Below are 19,610 nucleotides of genomic sequence, written 5' to 3' on the forward strand. Positions count from 1 at the left end.
CGATCCGCTCCGAGTTTTGAAGAAAGGATCGAGCAGATAACAAGATGTGTGATAGAGACTCAAACCTCAGTGACGTTACGCTTTGAGTTTGGCCTGCGTGAATAAACGATATCGATATTATAGTCTCGCTTACGATCATAGTCAAAGGAGTGTTCCTCCATTCAATACTTTTTATGTTTTTTGACTGGACGTGGCCCAACTCAGGCATAAAAAGGATAAATGAGCTTTCGCCCCTCCAATATTCGAACTATAAATGTCAGCAACAAGCAACCTTGGGACTGCCCTATCATCGACCTCATAACAACTTCACACATTTATAACTTACCGGACAGAGCCCCATACATCACACCATCTGATTCGGAAGAATGACCTCATCCACCAAACAATCAGCCCTTTCGACGGTTAATAGCCTGTTCAAACGGGATTTTAAAAGCGAGCATGAAGCCCATCGAGCATATGATGCTCTATGGGAGGTCAACCGCTCCCTATTCCCAGATAGCAAAGCAGCCACGAGCACCAAATCAAGTATCGGTGAGTGGGACGAAAAGCAATTATCGGATGAGTTCAATTCGGACTTGGACGCTTTTGTAGGGGGTCTGGAGAGTTTCGAACAGAGTATACATTCAAGTAACAGTACCAAGAAGATGTCGACACGCGGATCAGAGAGCGCATTGAAGTGGGCTATGGGGCGTGTGATTACAAAATTAGAGAAGCAGGCTATCAAGAGGGACAGACGCGACGACAAACTTAAAAAAAGATGTGTGGAAATGTTGGAGGATATCCTTGAGGACTCGTGGGTCCAGAGATGTCTGAGTGAGACGAATGATGGATTGGAGAGGGAATATGTTGCGAGATAGGGACAGTAGCGTAAAGAGTGGAGGGGGATCGGGTAGTGATCGTGAGGATGATTGAGGATAGTCGATTGTGGCGGTGGATAGCAGGAAATGAGATGGGAAGAGTGTACATTATGTTCCTGTAAATGATCTCGATGCACATTAATCTACCTCATACTACTTAGTTTTGGATGAGACCCTGAGATACTGAATCTCTGCCTGATTTACTATAGTACATCATATCATGTGGTGCGCCAAGGGGGAAGGATGTTTCCCAGGCAATTCACCAGCAGGTAGATAAGTCCACCTTGCCGTCAGGCCTTCGAATCCCAATGCACAGCTTTGTAGCTCAAACACCGTCTTCTCATCTGGTCATAAGGTTATCCTGTCGACAAAGGTGATACCAGCGATCTGACGCTCGAATCTCGCGAGATTCCTGCCCCTGAATCGTCATGGACGTTCCATTCTCGTATATATAAGTTACGTCATACAGAGAGTCCAGACTCGCTTCAACTTCCGGTGTAAGGATGCGCTCCTGCCCTCGAAATTCTGAATGGGTCCTCAGTATACCCATGGATGACCTCATCGAGAACCATCACCGTCCTTCCAGCCCTGGGTGAGAAAGGATGACTGCAACAGACCAGAAGGCCACAGACGAGCAGAAACATTTTTCATTCAGTATAAAGAGAACGACTCACCCCTTGAGCCTTCAAGTTCCATTTTTCTTCATATAATTCCTGTACTTTCCCATAAGTTGATCTGTAAGCGATGGAAGAAATGGCAAGAAACGTCCGTGAGCTCCGTAGGGCGTTCACCACTGCCATCGCCAATAGCAGACCAGAACACCGTGACGGTACGAATTACCTGCACGTTCGACTCTCACAACGTTAATCAACTACTCGATGGGGCTGGCGCTGCGAACGAAGCCAACGGGAAGAAGAAGACAGGTACAACCTCGGCCTAGAGTTTGATCAAATTTTTCCCTATCAACGATGAGGAGTCCGCTATTGCCCTCATAAACCGCCTCGATCCGAACTAACCCCCCCAGTACTGTACATATGCAACTCCTTTTACAGGCCCACCGCGGCTGCCCCAGGGGAGTATCTGTTCCAGCGAGCTTGTACGTGTGACGTCACGTTTACAGGTGATCGAAAACAGAGGTGTTTAATCGACCCCGTTCTGTACTTGGCTGGTTCTCTTAGGCCGCTTCATTTTATACAATACACAGATGAGTCAATTGTACAGGGTGGGCATAGGACTGAGGGAGCATGGCGATGGAGTCACCTTCGAGGATTCCAAATGTGTCCAATCTGCGTGAGTGAGGGCTCACCAGCGAGCAACATCGGAGGGAATCGAAATACGACAACGTCATACGGCGCCAACTTGTGAAACAAATCCCATGAAAAGAGGTCCGGACAAAAGTGCGAAAAATAGGTGCGTCATTCGTGATCATGCGGTGCACGACTTTACTACCTACAAAGGACTTCAGTAGTACTCAAGGGTCATGGAAGACCGACCAAGTATCCTGCTGGTCATGTCAAAGCATGCATAAGTAGTAATATACTACTACTGTGATTCATCTACTCACTTGCTAAACATAAGACACTATCGCCCTCTGCACCTAAAACCCCTTCTCTCTTTATCACAACGTATCATTATGTCCGAATCGTCCAACAAACGTACTATTTATGACATTGAGCGGAGCCTCAAGAGCTCAATGAACAAAAACGACTCCATGTGGAGCCGGTACTTGTCCGCCGTCAATAAGCTTCGATATGATCTCACCTCAGGATCAACCTCGAAAGAGAAAGGCGAAGAATCGTTTGAGCCACAACTCTACAAATACGGGCGATGGGAAGAATCCGAATTCTCTGAGCAATTCAAGACCGATATTGCAGATCTCGAGAAGGAATACGAGACAATCTCTACCCAATACGCGAACAAGCGTCGGAAGGCCGGGTATTGGGCTATGAGAGCGCACGCGGCCAGTATTTTACAAACGGCTGGACGTGGAGCCTTGAAGTGTTTACAAGGCCTTGAGAAGTCTCCCGAGTTCCCAGGGAATGGTGAAGAAGCGGGAGTTCCCACCAATGACTCCGGTGAGCTTCTAGGCTTCACCGAGGGCCCTGCGAGCTAGCAGGTCACACTGCCTGCGAGGTGGTTCTAGCAATTGCGCTATGGTCAGTACTCTGTTACGATTGCCCTGAGTCCTGTGAATGTTATTGTTACCGTATTCGTATGAATGGTCTTGGTGCCAGGCGAGAGCTGCGTTTGAGTGGCGATTAGTCTCAGAGTTTCGAGTCACATCAAGGCAGCATATCTACTTTTATCGTCCACGTAGAGCTTGCGAGAAACTTAGAAGGAGTCCCTGAATATGTCGAAGGAGTGGCACGGTGTTGCGCTACAAATAGCATTTAGTGAGGCATGAATCAGAAGTACATGCTGAAAGGAAGCATCCTCAGCTTCAACTGAAGGTCATGGCGTACTACCTCAGTATCGCTTCTGATTGATCCTCAGGACTGTGCTCTGACGCTAGGAAACGATGTTCTCATGGATTGTTGTAACAACCTTGCAAACATAAAGCACCCCAAATCTCAACATAGAGCTGCGGATACCTTAGGCAGTGGTGAGATGCTAGTCGTATTCATGCTCGGACCGAGATAAGCCGATCGCGGAGCTGATAAGGAAGGTACGTGCGTAATAGACTAATCAATTACATAAGCAAGACCGTGCTGAGTCGGAGGATCAAAGCTGTGCTGAGAACAAGAGGATCAACACCATCAAAGATGACCCAATCCCACTTTCACATTTTACGATGTAGATAATAACAGAGAGATGTTATCACTGTGTGACATCCGTATACAACTCATCTCCATCAGTCCGATCTGGCTTCAATGACCTCAGACATGTAGTCCACCACCATGTCCCCCTCGTCCTCTCTAACTTCGTCATCGCCCAACGCAGCTACCACTCATATGAACACATTACCCTCCTTGCCTCTCGATCGACTGCCTCCCGAGCTATCGCTTTACCTCATGGATCATCTGTCCTCGGCATGTGACCCTGCATCCCTCCTCAACCTCATGTCATGCAACAAAGACATGTACGATCACTTCTCAAAAGTTCTGTATAGGGACCTCATCCTCGACAAGAAGAACGCTTGGAACGTTTGTCTAGGTATCGACTGGAGTTTGGAGAGCGAACCGTGTCCAAGTGATACACCACAAGAAGCTAAAGCGAGGGATGTCAAGACTAGTGTCATAGGTAGAATTAAGAGGCTTTGGAAGCATAAGGATGACCCTAAGGGTAAAAGCAAGGGGATAGTACCAAAGCTTGACGCAGATATACCTGCCCTCACCTTTCCCCCCGTGCCACCTCCATTCGGTCTAGATATACTTAGCATTCACCATCGAAAAGTCCAGCTGCTCAACTACGTACAATCACTATACATATCCGACCTCGAATCAGCTACCTACATTGCCAAATCCCTTGGACCAGAGATCCTTACTTGCCCCAAACCTGGAGACCCTCCACTTTCAATACCCCAGTCACCTCCTAAGACATTCAGTAACGTCAAGACCGTATCACTTGATGTTGATCTCATGAAAGCCGAAACCAGCTTCTTCGGAAGTAAGATCGGGGGTTTGTTGATGGGACTGAGCTGGGATCAAGCCCCGTTGTTTGATCCGTACGCACATCCTAATCCTGGGAACACATTATACACCCTATCGCACATCCTTAGACCGACGCATATGTGTTCGACATGGTGTCAAGGTTTAGAAAGACCGTGGGACTGTACCTTCTTTTGGAGGATGAGGGAACTAGTTGCGAACTGGAATTTAAAAAGTTTCACATGGCATAGTACGGCAGGGTTGATAGATCCAGGTCGAGACAACGCACTTTACCCGTCCGACGACCCACGGGCAGTCACATGTTTCTTCCCTCCGAACATTCCGGTTATTAGAGCATTCAATCATACGTCTCTGATGGACAGGTGCGGTGGACCTTCTGGAGAAGAGTGTGAATGTAGGAAGGCATTGAGGGGGGTGTTGATATATCTCACTTTGCAAGACTGGGAGAATGAAGAGAGTAACGAAGCGAGGAGGGTCGAGTTGATAGGGTATCCATGTTTGATGGGGATTGGTGTAGATGATCTACTGGAAGCGGTTGTGGAGAGTCAAAGATGGTTGGATCATCATGAGGTGGAGATTGAAAGGGCTAAGAGAGACTGGATTGGAAGGAGAGACTGGTTGGAGAGGAAATTTAGGATATTGGAAGTGGATGAGGCTGATGGGTGCGTATGTTGTGGGAGAAAGTAGATGAGGTGGATGTGAGTGAGTTCATATTCGCATTATCGGATAGGAATGGAGAAGGAACAGAATTGTCGCCACATCGAGAAGGAGGTGGTCCATGCGCACTTACCGTCATACTATATCCACAGTCAACTATCCTTATACTTCACATCGTCCCTTCCTTCTTCATCGTCGACTCATTCTTATATACAATTTTAACATTCATCTCTCGTTCAGCTACACGCCCTCACATCCACATGTCTTCACTCCTCCACTTATCGCTCCTCATTGACCCTCGCCAGTCCACAATGCAATTCACCTCACCGGACTCGACCGCGCCATTCCCTCACCTTCTTCTTCCTCGCAGAACATCTCGTCAGCTTCACCCCTCGCACTTGACCGATTCCCTCCAGAAATCCAATCGATGATCCTTGGCTACATCGAACAGCTCGGTAAACCTCAAGCTGCCAAGATGATGCTTACGTCGAAAGAGATGTTGGATCACTTTGGCAAGATCTTGTATCGATCAATCACCTTCACGGCGCGGAGAACGTATCAAAACTTTTCCAAGGACTCTTCGTTTCGCCTATTCTCAGTGAATCTCTCCACCGAAGATGGCGGTTTCCGTCAGAGGAGGATATCGGGCTCGACTTTGCTATCGCCACCCGCAGTCAGATCGATTCGCATATCCGAAAAACCAAACTACTGCAATACTGTAACGAAATCATCCTCGATAACCTAAGCGATGCTGATATCCTGTGTTCGTTCCTTCAACGAATACCTTCCTCTTCACCTCTCCTCGACTACGAGGACAAGCATCGCTACAGACTGTTCCCCTCAGCCTTCGATCTCATAATCGAAAAGTATGAATATGGAGAATTGATGGATAAAGTGACAATGCGTTATGGCATGTACACATCAACGACTGAGATAATGCTTAGGACGCTTTTCCCTCTCAATAATGTCCGTATTACTTTGCCGGATCTTGAAAGCCTCTTCGAAGACATCGAGACGAGCGATTGGTCCCCTTCAACCATTGGATACTTGCTTGGTGGGTATACCTCTGAGGGATCGGTACACATCCATAACGCATGGTGGAGATCCGAGACCTACCAATCTAGCGAAGGCATCAATCTACATTTTATGGATTGTACCTGCTCCTCCAACTGCCATTCTCAAACACGGGTTTCCAGCGGTCAATCATATGCAAGATCGTTCTGCCCTTTCACAGTGGACGACATGGTCGATTACCTGGTTCAGGAATGTGAGAAAAGTGGAAGGCACACCCCAATGCCTGAGATCACCTTTCACAACGTCCCAAAATGTACCGCCAACACACCCTGGTCTACAATCGAAAGGAAGTTTAGAGATAGTGTCGGAGGTACGACACCGGGATACAAGGTGGAGAGAATGGTCAGGATGTGGAGAGAGATCTTCGAGTCGTTCGAGGAAGAGGAAGAGATCAGCTCGTGTCGTTTGTGTTGTGGAGATGATCAAGTTTGAGAGATGCTCGGAGGAGTGAGTGTTCCAACCCACCTTCCCCAACTTCCTGCACAGTGAGGCTTTAACTGACATGATCGTAGTGGACTTCTGTTGCTTCAACACCGTTGAAGATCATTTTGGCCTACTAAATGTCAACCTCACATCAACTTCTCTCCCTTCCTTTGGACATCAGTACTGTACTGTATGTATGCATATACCTTTTACTTATTTCAGCTTCGTAAAACAAAGAGATAACCATCTCAAGATTGTCTGCGTGGATTATCGCTCTACGTCATGCGGACAGATATTGATGCGGATGTGCTACACCGTCTTTCAAGATGATGAAACGTGTTCTTCGCAAGTGAGCAATGCATTGTCTTCGTCAGTCGAGATCTGCGTGTGCGAAGGGATCTACGATGTTACAGGATTCCCTATTGAAACTGTGGTCCATCCTATGAACAACGACCTAAACACGAGGTCATCGTGCTCTAGACCTTGATTGCCTTGTGTCAATTTGATCAACTCCTACTATACATGCTGATTACTATCTCATATGGTATATATCAATACGACCCTCTTTTTCTTCTCTTATCATCCCACTCTTTTCTTCGCACACATAGAGAACACTCACATCATCCACAATGACCTTGGGTTTTCGCACCTTGTTTGGAAAATCCCACCTTCCACATCAGTCCTGTTCACCATCCGCTCCTTCCGACGCCCCTCTCGAGGTATCTGGATCCACAAAATCAGGAATCATACCCTTACCCCTCAGCCAATCTCTCGCCATTCTAACCAACATCTCGATTACAGATACAACCGACACAGCTCATGATGGTTCGACCGCCTCTAGTAGCTCGTTTCATCTTCCCACTATACTTGCAAACGTTCTCAGTGGATACTCCCTGCCTCCAATGGAAGCTCGAACACTCAAGATCAACAAGCACAACACCCACAGTGTATTCGCCAACTTTCTCCCACGCCAAGTACCAGCCTACAAGGCAGACTTGATCCTGCTCAACCAGGTCGAACATCTCATGATTGAAGATCTCGAAGCCGCTCGGGTCCTCGCCGAAGTCCTCGATCCACACTACTTGCGCATGCACCTTGCACATTCCCCAGACTACTGCGAATGTTTCCGTCTTTGGATATTCGCCAAAGTCCATACAATAATCTTCGGACCTGCTCTCACCTCCGCCATTCACACTGCATCTCCGCTGGACTATCTTGGTATCGAGAAGATCTTCCAAGTTATGGGATGTGTCCTTCGACCCTCTCATCTACATATCGACGCTGGAGATGATGGTATTCCCATCATCTCGGATGTGGAAGAGTATCGACTGAAATTGCAATACGAATTACCGGAACGAGTCCAACTACTCTTTATGAAGTGGCTATTGAAGTCATACACTTCTCGTGACTTTGTGCTTTACATGGAAGAGCTGGTCAAAACAGTCGAAGAAATCAATATCATCTTTGCGGATTGTCCCTTCCCGAGAAACAGGAGATGTACGTGTCAAGATAATTTCGAAAATACTATTAATTGGATATTCTTCGATGATCTTGATTATCCACATATCGAGGAGACGCTCACAGGGAGGAGAGTGAACCTCGTCAATCTGCCTCATATCTCAGGGGATATGGTCTGCGTTGATGGGATCAAGCAGATCAAGATGAAGAGTCTGATGAGATTACATGTCGATGATAGGGATAGGGAGAAGACGACGATTGAGGATGGTATTGCGAGGTGTTCGGGGTGGATTGAACATAATCTAAAGATTATGAAGAGGGAGGAGGCGAGAACCTGGCTTTGACGTACGCTAGCTGGTTGTGTTTAGGTTGTGGTAAGTGGTAGAGTCTGTTTCTTCGCATATCGTGTATATTCACTGATTGTGTTCCCCATTCGTCAGCTTCCCCGAACACGAAATCGTCAGACCATCCACTTTATGCTTCTGGTCGATTGTAAAATATCGAAGTTGTGCGTGGCGAGAGGTCTTATCGTGTGTGATAAAAACAATTATGCGATCTAAGCGAGATACAGTATGCATGCTCTAGCTCTGTGCAAATCCCTGATCATGATGTGATTGATCGTTCGCTAGCACTAGAATGATAAGACTATCTATTGTTAGTCTTCTCAAACCGACAAGCAGCTATTCAGATGATATACCTTTTGTATCATTTCAATATACCCACTTTGCTCACCCATCCAATCAGCTTAAACACGAGGCATCAAGATAATCACGATTGATCTGATTGTCATAGAACACACGATAATACCTGGATCGAATGGTGTTGTATCCTGCGTCAAACCCGATGATCAAGATAGTCGTTTTGATCCTGGGAATAAGTTGAATTTCAATTCTAAACAGTCAATCTGTGAATCAATACATCAATCAATCAACCTTCCAGTCTATCAATCAATCAGACAGTGTTTGATGTCTTTTGGTTTTTTCACACGGGCAGGTAAACACGAGGCAATTGTCGATCCAAGCTTTGAACCCACTGATACTGTGAGTTGGGTGAGTACATACAAAAGGTATATAACGATTTTTTCCTGACTTGTTCATACCCTCTTTCCTGATTTCCACATGCACTAATCGTCCTCTATTCTCTTTTCGGTAACTCCCTCTTTCGCATATCCACACAAATCATCATGACCAGAAACTTCTGCGGTCTCTTCAGATCCTCAAAGTCTTCCACCCAATTCCATCCTGGTCCCAATCGAGGATATCAATCTTTCGGAAGTACCACTACCGACCAAGACGAGAAATCTTTCGTCGAGTCAGCTTCACCTCCTATCGCCACTCCCCCCATGACTACACCAATGACCGAGATACAGAACCCTTCTCACATCTTGGAATTACCCAGTGAAGTTCGAGCTCAGTACCTTGCTCTCTTCCACGGCAAAATATTGACTATCAATCAGAATACCGCTTCCAACATCTTCGGTAATCTTGGTTCATCAGCCGATAGAGAGCTTCTTAACAAGGTCGAAACCATCATCATCAACGACCTGGAAGGTGCCAAGGCTCTCGCTACCGCCCTCGATAACGACTACCTCTTCAGACACTCTCAGGGAGTTATTTCTACCTGCGATCATCCCTCAGCTTCTATCCTCAAGATCGTCAGTTCCATCTCCTTCGGTTCCAGTATCATTGAATCCATCGTATCTTCCTCCTCATTGGAATATCTCCACATCCACAAGATCCTCCAGGCTATCGGATGTATGTTGGAACCTACTCATATCTGCTTGTACAAGCCTCTCACGTCTATCGAGAAGCTGGAAAGCGACTGGGAGATTACTCGATCAACTTTCGGTAGTCATGAAAAACGGCAATCTAAAATCCTACACCGCTCATGGGTTCTGGCTCTACAGATCCGACTGTATTCCTACATCACTCGAATCCATCAATATCGTCTTCCCCGACTGTCCCGCTGCCACTCTCCACGGAGAATTCTGCACTTGTTCAGACCATTGTAACATCCTCGACTTTATCGTTGATATGGATATTGGACAGGTTGACAAGGAATTAAGAGGTATTCGACTCCACCTCATTAACCTCCCCCATATCTGTGCCCCCAGGATCACGGTCGATTCTTTGGCAGAACTCAAGATCGATAGTGAAGGTGGAGAACCAGTCATCAATGAAGATGGTAAGGTCATCGATATCCGCAAGACGTTCAAGGAATGTTCTGGCTGGGTCGAGAATAACTTCAAGGTTGTCGACAAGGATGTGGAGAGACCTTGTATCTGCTGTGGTAAAGTCTGATCTGTGGAGCTATACTGTAAGCGTCAATTCCATCACCACCTTCCACATATCGTACAGCTGAATAGCTGATGAGGCTACTCCATGTATAGTCACAATACGGAGTAAACTTTTTTTCAACACACCGTTCACCCTCTGTTCTGGCTATACTATTATCTTACCGTGTGAAATACCTGTATATACAATACTTCCTTTAAGAGTAACCCCATCGTATGAATTTCATCACCATGCACATCAAAGATTCCCCCGTCCTGTTCAAAGATGCGCAACTGTAGGCTCAGTCGATCAATGATTAGTTCCATATCAGCGTATCCGTCCTCTGTTCAGACAAAAGTGACTGTGAAAGTACGGTGGGACCTGATGGATTCATGTTACACGTATGGTTGATTGTCTGTGCATACACGCTAGCAGAATGTGCCTATCAAATCAGAGATTGATTCCCCCACTTTTGATCATAATCATCAATCATCAAAACACGACACAAACATGAAGCAGACTAGTATTAATCACGCTTTGACCTCCTCTTGCAAATCGAAGCAGAGTGGGGAATGTCAGTCACATTGAATACCATACTCTACTGTAACTGTAAGAGACAACATCCTTTCTCTTGTTCTCTCTTCGCTTAGTCTTTATTCTTCTTCCATCTGCATGACTTCACCCACCCATCCCACCTATCCCAACAACTCACCATCATGACTGCAGTCGAAACTCAACTCCCACACAGCTCCTCCCGCTCAGGCGGTGATGGTCTTTCACTCTCGACTCCTTCCTTCAAATCCATCAACCTCGCAACGATCGATCTCTCGCCATACTCTCATCCTTGACCATGCCCAAATCAGTCCGAACACCATTTATGCAATCTCTCGCTCATTGCAAAGACCTGACCCTCTACAAACACATCGTCAAAGATGTATTTGCCAACATCCATTCATCCTTGAACCCATCCTACAGCACCGAAATTGCATTGCTCAACATGGTCAAAACTCTTACCATCCAAGATATCGAGAGTGCCAAAGCACTTGCCGCGGCACTCGATCCATCCTATCTCATCAGAGACTCCACCTTCTGGAACAAAAATCATACACCCCGACTACTTAAGAACATCACGGTGATCGCTCTTGGAACATCCCTCATCGATACTATCTGGGATTCGAACAAGATCAAACAACCAGAAATCTTCAAGGTCCTCCAATCCATCAAATCTTCCCTCGCTCCCACTCACGTGTGTGTGTCCGCACCTTCCAAGAGAGTTATGAAGCTTGCAGAGTTCCACGAAGAGGAGCTATTATTCGGGAAAATCAAATATCTCTGGAAAACCTGGAATCTCGAATCGCTCACCATCCATGGGGCTTGGTTCTGCGATGTCAAGAACCTTCCATCTAACATCAAGACCATCAAGGTGTTCTTCTCCGACTGTCCTGGTTCCAGCAAGGGAGAAAAACATTGCTCAAGATGTATAGACTATCTTCAATATATCGTCGACTGCATTATGGACATGCATGTCAATATTGGGGAAGTCAGGCCTGAACTGCGAGGAACAAGGTTAGAATTGTTCAACATCCCTCATTTCCTAGCTGAGTGGATCAACCTCAATGCATTTTCCGGTTTCAAGATCGATTCGGAAGAAAGTACGGTCGCGATCGATATTCATGGAGAGGAGAAGAGTATTCGAGATGGATTTGTTAGGTCTTCGGATTGCTATATCAACAATTTCAAGGTGTTGAGTAAGGGGGAGGTGGCGCCTTGCATTTGCTGTGGGAAGAAGATCTAGCGTTGTCTCTCAAATAGTAAGTCAGGATATCTCTTGAAGATACGTCAAGTATCCACCTCAGGGCTGATAAGACAATCACTCGTTAGCCTTTCCTCGGTAGCTTCCCTTCTTCATCCAAATCACTTCGTTCCATCTCGTCGTCCTGAATACTAGCGAAACATGATTTGTATATATTAATATATATATATTTATTTAAATATGGCTCGAGATACCTCTGTATACGAATATACATGCACCTTGTACTATGCGCTATCGTACGTCATTGGACGCACATGCGATACAACACCATCAATCGAAGGTCATCACTTGATCTCGAAAGGGCTCGACTAATTTGACGGGCGAAGAACGCCTTTTCACGACCGATGCAGCCATCCATCCTGCAGTATCAAAGTGAATCGAGGATGATATGCGTTTGTGAAGTCCACCTAGGCTAGTGTATCGATCAGTGTCGACGGGGGATGAGACTATCGGTGAACATGAGGTAGTGGCGCATTCTCTTAGACAGATCATGATCTGTGTATGTACAGTATATTCCCACGCCATGGTGGTGATGGTGAGATTGACGGTTGAGCTTGTTCAACGTACCTGTTGTTGAATCAACCGACCAATCAATCAATCAACTAACTAAGCAAGGATAATCTCATATCAGAGTACCTATCAATTCGGTCTATCCCCACTTTGATCTCCAAATTTGATCTGAACTGACACGACTTATACACGAGGCAGCCCCTATCAATTTACAGTACAGTGACACATCACCCCTTCTGATATAGTTGGCTAAGTAGATTCTATATAACCCACTCATACATCGTATCATCATCCTCTCTTTCCTTCCTTTTCACTCACCCTTCCAAACTTCATCTACACCATAGTTCATCCAACTTCCTCATCATGACTATCGCATCATCCGATATCTCCCAATGGTCTATCGCTTCATCTGAGGATTACCAATCCTCCGACGATGGACTCGAGCCATCGACTCCTCCCATCGTTGAACACCTTCATGCCTCACACCTCAACTCGTACTCTCACATCCTCACCGTCCCCACTCATATCCGAACCGCATATCTCAATCTCCAGGCGCAATCCAAAAACCTCACAATAAACAAGGACAACGCATCAATCGTCTTCGCCAACATCCATTCCCCCTCTCACCCCACTTACAATGTAGAGATTGGGATCCTCAACAAGGTCGAACGACTAACTATTCAAGATCTCGAGGCAGCTCGAGCAGTCGCATTCACCTTGAATCACCCTTCCTCCCCCATCTTTAACAACGTCAAGACCATCTCCCTCGGTGCCAAACTCGCAACGGCTATTTTGAATTCATCATTCCATGGCTGCACTCCCGTCAATAAGGTGCTTGGCGTCTTGGGGTGTATGCTCGATCCCTCCCACTTCTGCATCTCCAGACCTTCTTCTACTAAAGGGTACGACGAACTCTGGCCAGAGACATTATTCGAGAATCTGTCGGGCCTTTTGAATAGCTGGAGTAAACTCGAATCATACACTTCTCACGGATTCTGGCTCTACAATGGTGAATGTCTTCCCCCTACTATCCATAATATCAATATCAAACTCCCCGACTGTCCTTACTCCCCCGGATCAGCAGGTAGATGTACCTGCCATAGAAGACTTAGGGATGGACTCGACACTATCATCAGTATGTATACGGGAGAAGTTGATGGTGTTCTGCGAGACAAGATCATTAAGGTATCGAACCTTCCTCACATCACACCTGGTATGATCACCATCGATCAACTTATCAGAATCAAGATTAGATGGGAAGGGGGTGAACCGGTTCGAAATTTGGATGGCGGGGTTGTGGATATTCGAGTGGGGTCAGGAGAAGTGCTTCGTGGTTTGAGAACAACTTCAAGATTATCAACAAGGGAGAAGCAGAAGCTTGTGTCTGCTGTGGTAGAGTTTGATTGGACACAATGGAAGTCACGGTAAATCTGAATTTCTGAATTTACGTTTGAGGGCAGGTTACAGGCAGTGGGCTCATGGCAGAGTATACTACTGTATAGCTACATATAGGTGCCATTTACGATATCAACCTACAAGCTTTGTAGATATCTTTCCCTATTTTCCCAACAATCAGAATGATACTACTTACTCGTGTTGTATTCGTACATATCCCGATTTGTAAGACACGATATGACTATGAATATCTATGCCCAAGTATGTTTTACCTTGACTCAACGTCGATGCGAAATGCTGTGTCGGTGGCATGCCTACGATGCTCTATGAGATACGAGGAGATCAGAGATTAGCATGAAGTATGTGGTCGTCCTGAACCAAGCTGCGATCTTTTAAAGCGGGATTATCCTGTCCATCATCCTGGTCAAGTGGGGCAAACATGAGGTTAAAGCGATCTCTTTGTAAGTTGTCGGTTCCTGATTGTACTGTAAGCTTTGAAATCAGAGATAGTAATTTATTGTCGATCGAATAGCATGGTGATCGTACCTACCAATCGAATCAATTAATACTCGATCGATCAATCATTTCAATCAGTAACGCAACCATTTAGGCGATCAAACAATCAAATAACTGACGTTGCCTATCATTTCAGCTTTTTCACCAAACACCGATAAGAGAAAGCGTAGCCTTGAGGCGAGAGGGACAGTCGCAATTAGTCCTCTTTGAATGGATTTTCGGGTATATGACACCCTTTGTATAGCTCCAACGACCACCAACATTACAGGTAGTGATATATCGCTCTAGCGTGTACATCAGCCTGAAAGGTCGTGTCTGCTCAGTCCCACGGCATATGCAATACGCTAGTAGAGGTGATAAGCTAAATCTGATCGATTCATCAGTAAATCCGTCGCCATCACTCCAGCGTCTGATCTGGAGAGCCGAGTAGTAAGGCGAACACGAGGCGTGACCCATGAACTTCTTTGATTCTCTCGACGATTTCCATATTATCGTAATACCAAGTCACCTCTGGCTGTATCCTTCTTTGCACGCTCTCACAGCTCATTACAAAATCTCTTTATAATACTCATCAGACACTGTACTATCAGTCATAACCCTCAATCACAAACACAATGAGCTCGACCGACTCTTGCCTTTCCGACTATAGCAGCGAAGGATACATAACCTCCTCGCGATCTATAAGCAAGAATTCGAACCACTTTCACGCCCCTCATTCCCCATCCATCGACAAACCACAATATCGACATATCCTCGAAGCTCCCAAGGCAGACTGGACCAGAATGCACAACGGTATGATGAAGGATTTGGCGATCAGCAAATCCAATGCTCAAGCTATCTTTGGTTCACTTTCCAACTCGATCGTCATTGACCTCCTGAACGGAGTCGAAAGACTTACTATCGAAGATTACGAAGCTGCCAATGCCATCGCAAATGCAATTCATCCTCCGGTTTAGTCAGACGATAGCGCATCCTTCAAGAACCTTCGAACCCTCTCTCTCGGGAGGGCATTGACCGAAACAGTTTTGGAAGATGACCAAGGAGGCTCCGACGATAGTACTGTGAAAAAGGTCATCAACATACTCGGTCTTATTCTCAAACCCACCCACATTTGCGTATCCCAACCTGGTGGCACCCAAGATCCAAAAGAGGACTTTTGGCAGATCGAACTACTCGAAGGCATCAAACCCATTCTCTTCAGTGGGAAAGTCAAATCGTGGACCTCCCATGGATTCTGCTTTTATGACCCCTTCTTCGTCCCTCCCTCAGTCGAAAATATCAATATGATCTTCCCCCCCTGCTCGCTGTTCAACGGAACCTGCACTTGTCTCACTTATTTCGAAGCAGTCGCTTTCGCCTTGACCGATCCTCAAAGAACCCAGATCTCCCCTCAACTTCTAGGTGGAGATATAAGAGTGAATTTGATCAACCTTCCGCACTTGTCTAGATACGTGGACCCGAACGATCCTGATGAGTTGGCAAATGCCGTTATCATGCACGATAATGGTTTTCCGGCTGAGGGTGGTTGCTCGGAGATCACCGTTCATGATCTTCACAGGGCTTTCAGAAGAGATGTCACTTGGATTAAGAAGAACATCAAGGTTATTAAGAAGGGAGGGGCGGGAGTATGCGTGTGTTGTGGGAAGGACTAGATACAGTTGATTAAACGAACGTGAGTCAGGTGGTTCATTCATATCCTTCTTGCGGCAGATATCAAATCCTACATACGTAGCTCATCATGCCAACCAGAAAGTTAGTTCTCTTGGATAGGTACACAACTCATCGAAGTAATCGAGAGAAATCTAGAGGATCAGAGAATCCTTAAATCACCGTAGGCGGTCTATAACATCGGGCGAGAAGTACAGTCTAAGTGAACTATTATATGCATACGTATATACATACATCCATATCCGTGAGATTGTGCAGCTTGCTGGGACATGTTTGCATTCTCTTTCTGGACCGCTCCGCTGATGCATGTCGTCCTGAAATTGGAAGCTCACCAGATCACACTGCGAAAGGAGAGCTGCTCGATAGTCATGTGCCAACAGATCTGATTCGAGACCGAGATGTACAAGAGAAAGACAAGAGATACAAGAATCTTCTAGTCTACAGTAAGGGCGCTCTTACAACATACACTCAATAGACAATTGTACTCAGCCGATGCCGACGATAATTCTGTCTATATCTCATATCATGATGACACTTCTGAAATCGTCCCACACAACCCTGCAATCTACTCTTGTGATGATCCACACGTTCTAGGCTCTCCACTGGAGAGCAAGATCCAACATATTCATCCTCAGACTCTCGATCCCAAGTCCCGTCCGGCGACCTGCCAGAAATCCATCGACGAGGCTGAACATGACACTATCGATCTCATGAACTTACCTCAGCACACCAAAGATACAATCAACAAGCTCAAAAACCTCATCATCCCAAACTTGGAATCCGCCAAAGCCCTCGCACAATTCCTCGATCCCTCATATCTCCGCCGACATATGGACCAACACTCCCACTCAAAGAAGAAATGCGATCATCCCCCTCCCCATTACTTCACCCAGATCACCTCCATCTCGCTCGGCCCAGAGCTCTCACATTCCATCTACAAAGCTTCCGACCTCGAATACCTGCACATACACAAGATCCTCCGGACCCTCAAATGTATCCTCAGACCCACTCATCTATGCTTGACGGCTGATCCGGTTCACCTGAGGGGTAATGAAGAGTATTTCGAAGATCTCAATGATAACCCCCAGTGAGAATGGGATGGTTATTCAAAATTAGAACTGACATCTTACACCTCCCATAATTTCTTCTTCTACGATCAAAGGTCTGTATCGTCCATCTCAAACATCAAGGTGTTTCTCCCGGATTGTCCAACGGAGGAATGTCAATGTGATGACAGGGTGATGGGTCTTATAAGCCGGATATACGATATGGGCCGTTGTTGTATCGATGCTGTCCTCAAGAACGTGAGGATCCAATTGAGTAACCTGCCTCATCTTCGTACGGACCATTTGAGGTCAGAGAATATCGAGGGAGCGTTCATGCGGTGGCACGATGGGGATCTCTCGGAGTACGGGTTGACGCTTAGGGATATGGGTAGGGGGTGTAAGAGGGCTGCGAGGTGGTGTGAGAGGAATTTGAGGGTGGTGAACAAGGAGGATGCGGAGCCTCGTCTTTCTTGTGAAGGTCGATAGATCGGGACAGCATTGACTGCGAACCGGCAGGTACCATCCCTCCTGGTGTTCATTTCCTTGGGATATGCCGTGGAAGGCTGATGTACGGGCATGTTGTCATCGTCAGACTTAGGAGTGTTGAGGTGAGCAGAGACGAACTAGACCGAGTATTGAGTGAGGAGCTCAACCCTGTACATATCGTAAGATGGCAAGGGAAATTTATGCAACGATATTATGACCCCGTGTCCAAAGCGTCCATTCAGTCCCTCTCAACGTACTGATCGGATCACACGGCGATACTCGGATCGCGTCTCTGGTAGGGGTGAGGGTAATTACGGCACGTTTAGCGGGTCGGCCGAAAGGATGAAACTGTTTTTATCAGATAAGATGCGTTCGTTCAGGGATTAAATCGAATCGAGATTGAACAATCCTGCTATGCGACAAGGCTGAGATCGCATTCAGCTTTATGTATTCAAGAACTCTTCCATTCTCATGTCTTGATTGATCCATTGACCATTGACCTATTAGCTTCTACACTCTCTGCTAGTCAAACACAGACAACATGACCAACACGAGCGACACCACCTGCGTTATTCCTCCTGGTACACCCCAATCACCCCTCGACCTCACCCGCTTCCCATCAGATGTCATCCATCTCCTGTTTCTCGCGTTCGATGATCTCCCTCAATCTACCTTATATAATCTTATACAATGCTCTTCGGGGATGTACGACCGTTTCGCACCTATCTTATACCGTACCATCAATATCGACAAGAATAACGCTAAAAGTGTTTTTGCCGGGTTGGAGGGGAATCATACGAAGTGCGGGATCTCGGGACGGATAGGCAAGAAATTTCTTCTTAATTATACCCAACGTTTGACAATCAACGACCTCCCATCCCTGGAACATCTCTCTAATGCACTAACCCCACACCGACCATCTCCCTCTGCCAATCCGTATTTCCCCTCTGCCATCACGCAGCTGTTCCGTTCTTTGACCACTCTCAAGCTATCTTCCAAAGCTATCATGGGCCTAGCAGACCTATACAATTCCAGCTCATGGGGCTCTTCTCCATTCAATATACCCTCTCAACCTATCCTCCGGGCCCTAAGGTATAATATCAAACCCAAACACCTCACACTGGATTATCCCTGTGGTGTGATCGGAATACATCTTCATTCATGTATCGAAGAGGTCATCAGCTACATCGCACAACTCTGGGATCTAGATACTCTCACTTGGACGAACCTGAATCGATCGATGGTCGGTCCCGTCCCAACCTCACGCAAGTTGATTTACGAGTACAGGGAATGTACACACCCCGCGAAGGCCTCGGAGACGCTTAAAGGTTGTCCAGAGCATTACGATCATATATCCCTTACGTGCAGTACATTTATCGATCATTTACATTCCCTCCCTTACCCGAGCCTTGAAGAAGTAAAGCGAGGGGTGGAATCGGAGTTGGAGATTAGAGGGGTGGGATGTATGTTCTCGCTTGAGTGGGAGAGGGTGGTAGATGAGATTTGGAGTAGGATGGGAATGCGCGAGGAGGGGGACTGGGAAAGGATGGGGAGGTGGTATAGAGCGAGGATTGGGTTGTTCGCTTGAGATGATCTGGGATGGGACAATCATTCTCGTGCGTATGTACATGTATGTCATGCTTTTGAGTGTCGGCTCATTTGAAGATGCTGTGCGGGATGAACTGAGACAGATTGACAATTATACTAGACTGATCTGACCTATAGAATACAGGAAGATCACCGAATCTTCTGCTGATATAGATCTGAGTACGATTCGGGAAGGTTCGAAAAAGAGTCTCGCGCATGTGTATAGATGTGTATGTGTA

General features: G+C 46.3%; 10 protein-coding genes across 10 annotated transcripts; all 10 read left to right on the plus strand.

The window, feature by feature from the left end:
- Positions 1-365: 365 nt before the first annotated feature.
- On the plus strand, positions 366-857 carry I302_100096 (uncharacterized protein; the record flags this gene model as incomplete). The annotated part of the gene is made up of 1 exon (XM_019190118.1): positions 366-857. The coding sequence occupies one exon, from the start codon at positions 366-368 to the stop codon at positions 855-857; it is 492 nt and encodes a 163-aa protein (XP_019046866.1).
- Positions 858-2,490: 1,633 nt separating this feature from the next.
- On the plus strand, positions 2,491-2,970 carry I302_100097 (uncharacterized protein; the record flags this gene model as incomplete). Its single annotated transcript, XM_019190119.1, has 1 exon — positions 2,491-2,970. One exon carries the CDS (start codon positions 2,491-2,493, stop codon positions 2,968-2,970), a length of 480 nt encoding a protein of 159 aa, XP_019046867.1.
- A 784-nt stretch (positions 2,971-3,754) lies between these two features.
- I302_100098 (uncharacterized protein) lies at positions 3,755-5,152 on the plus strand (the record flags this gene model as incomplete). Its single annotated transcript, XM_019190120.1, has 1 exon — positions 3,755-5,152. One exon carries the CDS (start codon positions 3,755-3,757, stop codon positions 5,150-5,152), a length of 1,398 nt encoding a protein of 465 aa, XP_019046868.1.
- A 2,096-nt stretch (positions 5,153-7,248) lies between these two features.
- I302_100099 (uncharacterized protein) lies at positions 7,249-8,421 on the plus strand (the record flags this gene model as incomplete). The annotated part of the gene is made up of 1 exon (XM_019190122.1): positions 7,249-8,421. The coding sequence occupies one exon, from the start codon at positions 7,249-7,251 to the stop codon at positions 8,419-8,421; it is 1,173 nt and encodes a 390-aa protein (XP_019046870.1).
- An 839-nt stretch (positions 8,422-9,260) lies between these two features.
- Positions 9,261-10,377, plus strand: I302_100100 (uncharacterized protein; the record flags this gene model as incomplete). The annotated part of the gene is made up of 2 exons (XM_019190123.1): positions 9,261-9,831; positions 9,929-10,377. The coding sequence occupies 2 exons, from the start codon at positions 9,261-9,263 to the stop codon at positions 10,375-10,377; spliced, it is 1,020 nt and encodes a 339-aa protein (XP_019046871.1).
- Positions 10,378-11,200: 823 nt separating this feature from the next.
- On the plus strand, positions 11,201-12,145 carry I302_100101 (uncharacterized protein; the record flags this gene model as incomplete). The annotated part of the gene is made up of 1 exon (XM_019190124.1): positions 11,201-12,145. The coding sequence occupies one exon, from the start codon at positions 11,201-11,203 to the stop codon at positions 12,143-12,145; it is 945 nt and encodes a 314-aa protein (XP_019046872.1).
- An 891-nt stretch (positions 12,146-13,036) lies between these two features.
- Positions 13,037-14,101, plus strand: I302_100102 (uncharacterized protein; the record flags this gene model as incomplete). Its single annotated transcript, XM_019190125.1, has 1 exon — positions 13,037-14,101. One exon carries the CDS (start codon positions 13,037-13,039, stop codon positions 14,099-14,101), a length of 1,065 nt encoding a protein of 354 aa, XP_019046873.1.
- Positions 14,102-15,198: 1,097 nt separating this feature from the next.
- On the plus strand, positions 15,199-16,236 carry I302_100103 (uncharacterized protein; the record flags this gene model as incomplete). The annotated part of the gene is made up of 2 exons (XM_019190126.1): positions 15,199-15,468; positions 15,541-16,236. The coding sequence occupies 2 exons, from the start codon at positions 15,199-15,201 to the stop codon at positions 16,234-16,236; spliced, it is 966 nt and encodes a 321-aa protein (XP_019046874.1).
- A 726-nt stretch (positions 16,237-16,962) lies between these two features.
- On the plus strand, positions 16,963-17,784 carry I302_100104 (uncharacterized protein; the record flags this gene model as incomplete). Its single annotated transcript, XM_019190127.1, has 2 exons — positions 16,963-17,339; positions 17,490-17,784. The coding sequence occupies 2 exons, from the start codon at positions 16,963-16,965 to the stop codon at positions 17,782-17,784; spliced, it is 672 nt and encodes a 223-aa protein (XP_019046875.1).
- Positions 17,785-18,325: 541 nt separating this feature from the next.
- On the plus strand, positions 18,326-19,372 carry I302_100105 (uncharacterized protein; the record flags this gene model as incomplete). Its single annotated transcript, XM_019190128.1, has 1 exon — positions 18,326-19,372. The coding sequence occupies one exon, from the start codon at positions 18,326-18,328 to the stop codon at positions 19,370-19,372; it is 1,047 nt and encodes a 348-aa protein (XP_019046876.1).
- Between the last annotated feature and the right edge of the window lie 238 nt (positions 19,373-19,610).

This window comes from Kwoniella bestiolae, chromosome 1, assembly GCF_000512585.2.
Source record: "Kwoniella bestiolae CBS 10118 chromosome 1, complete sequence".
NCBI lineage: Eukaryota > Fungi > Basidiomycota > Tremellomycetes > Tremellales > Cryptococcaceae > Kwoniella > Kwoniella bestiolae.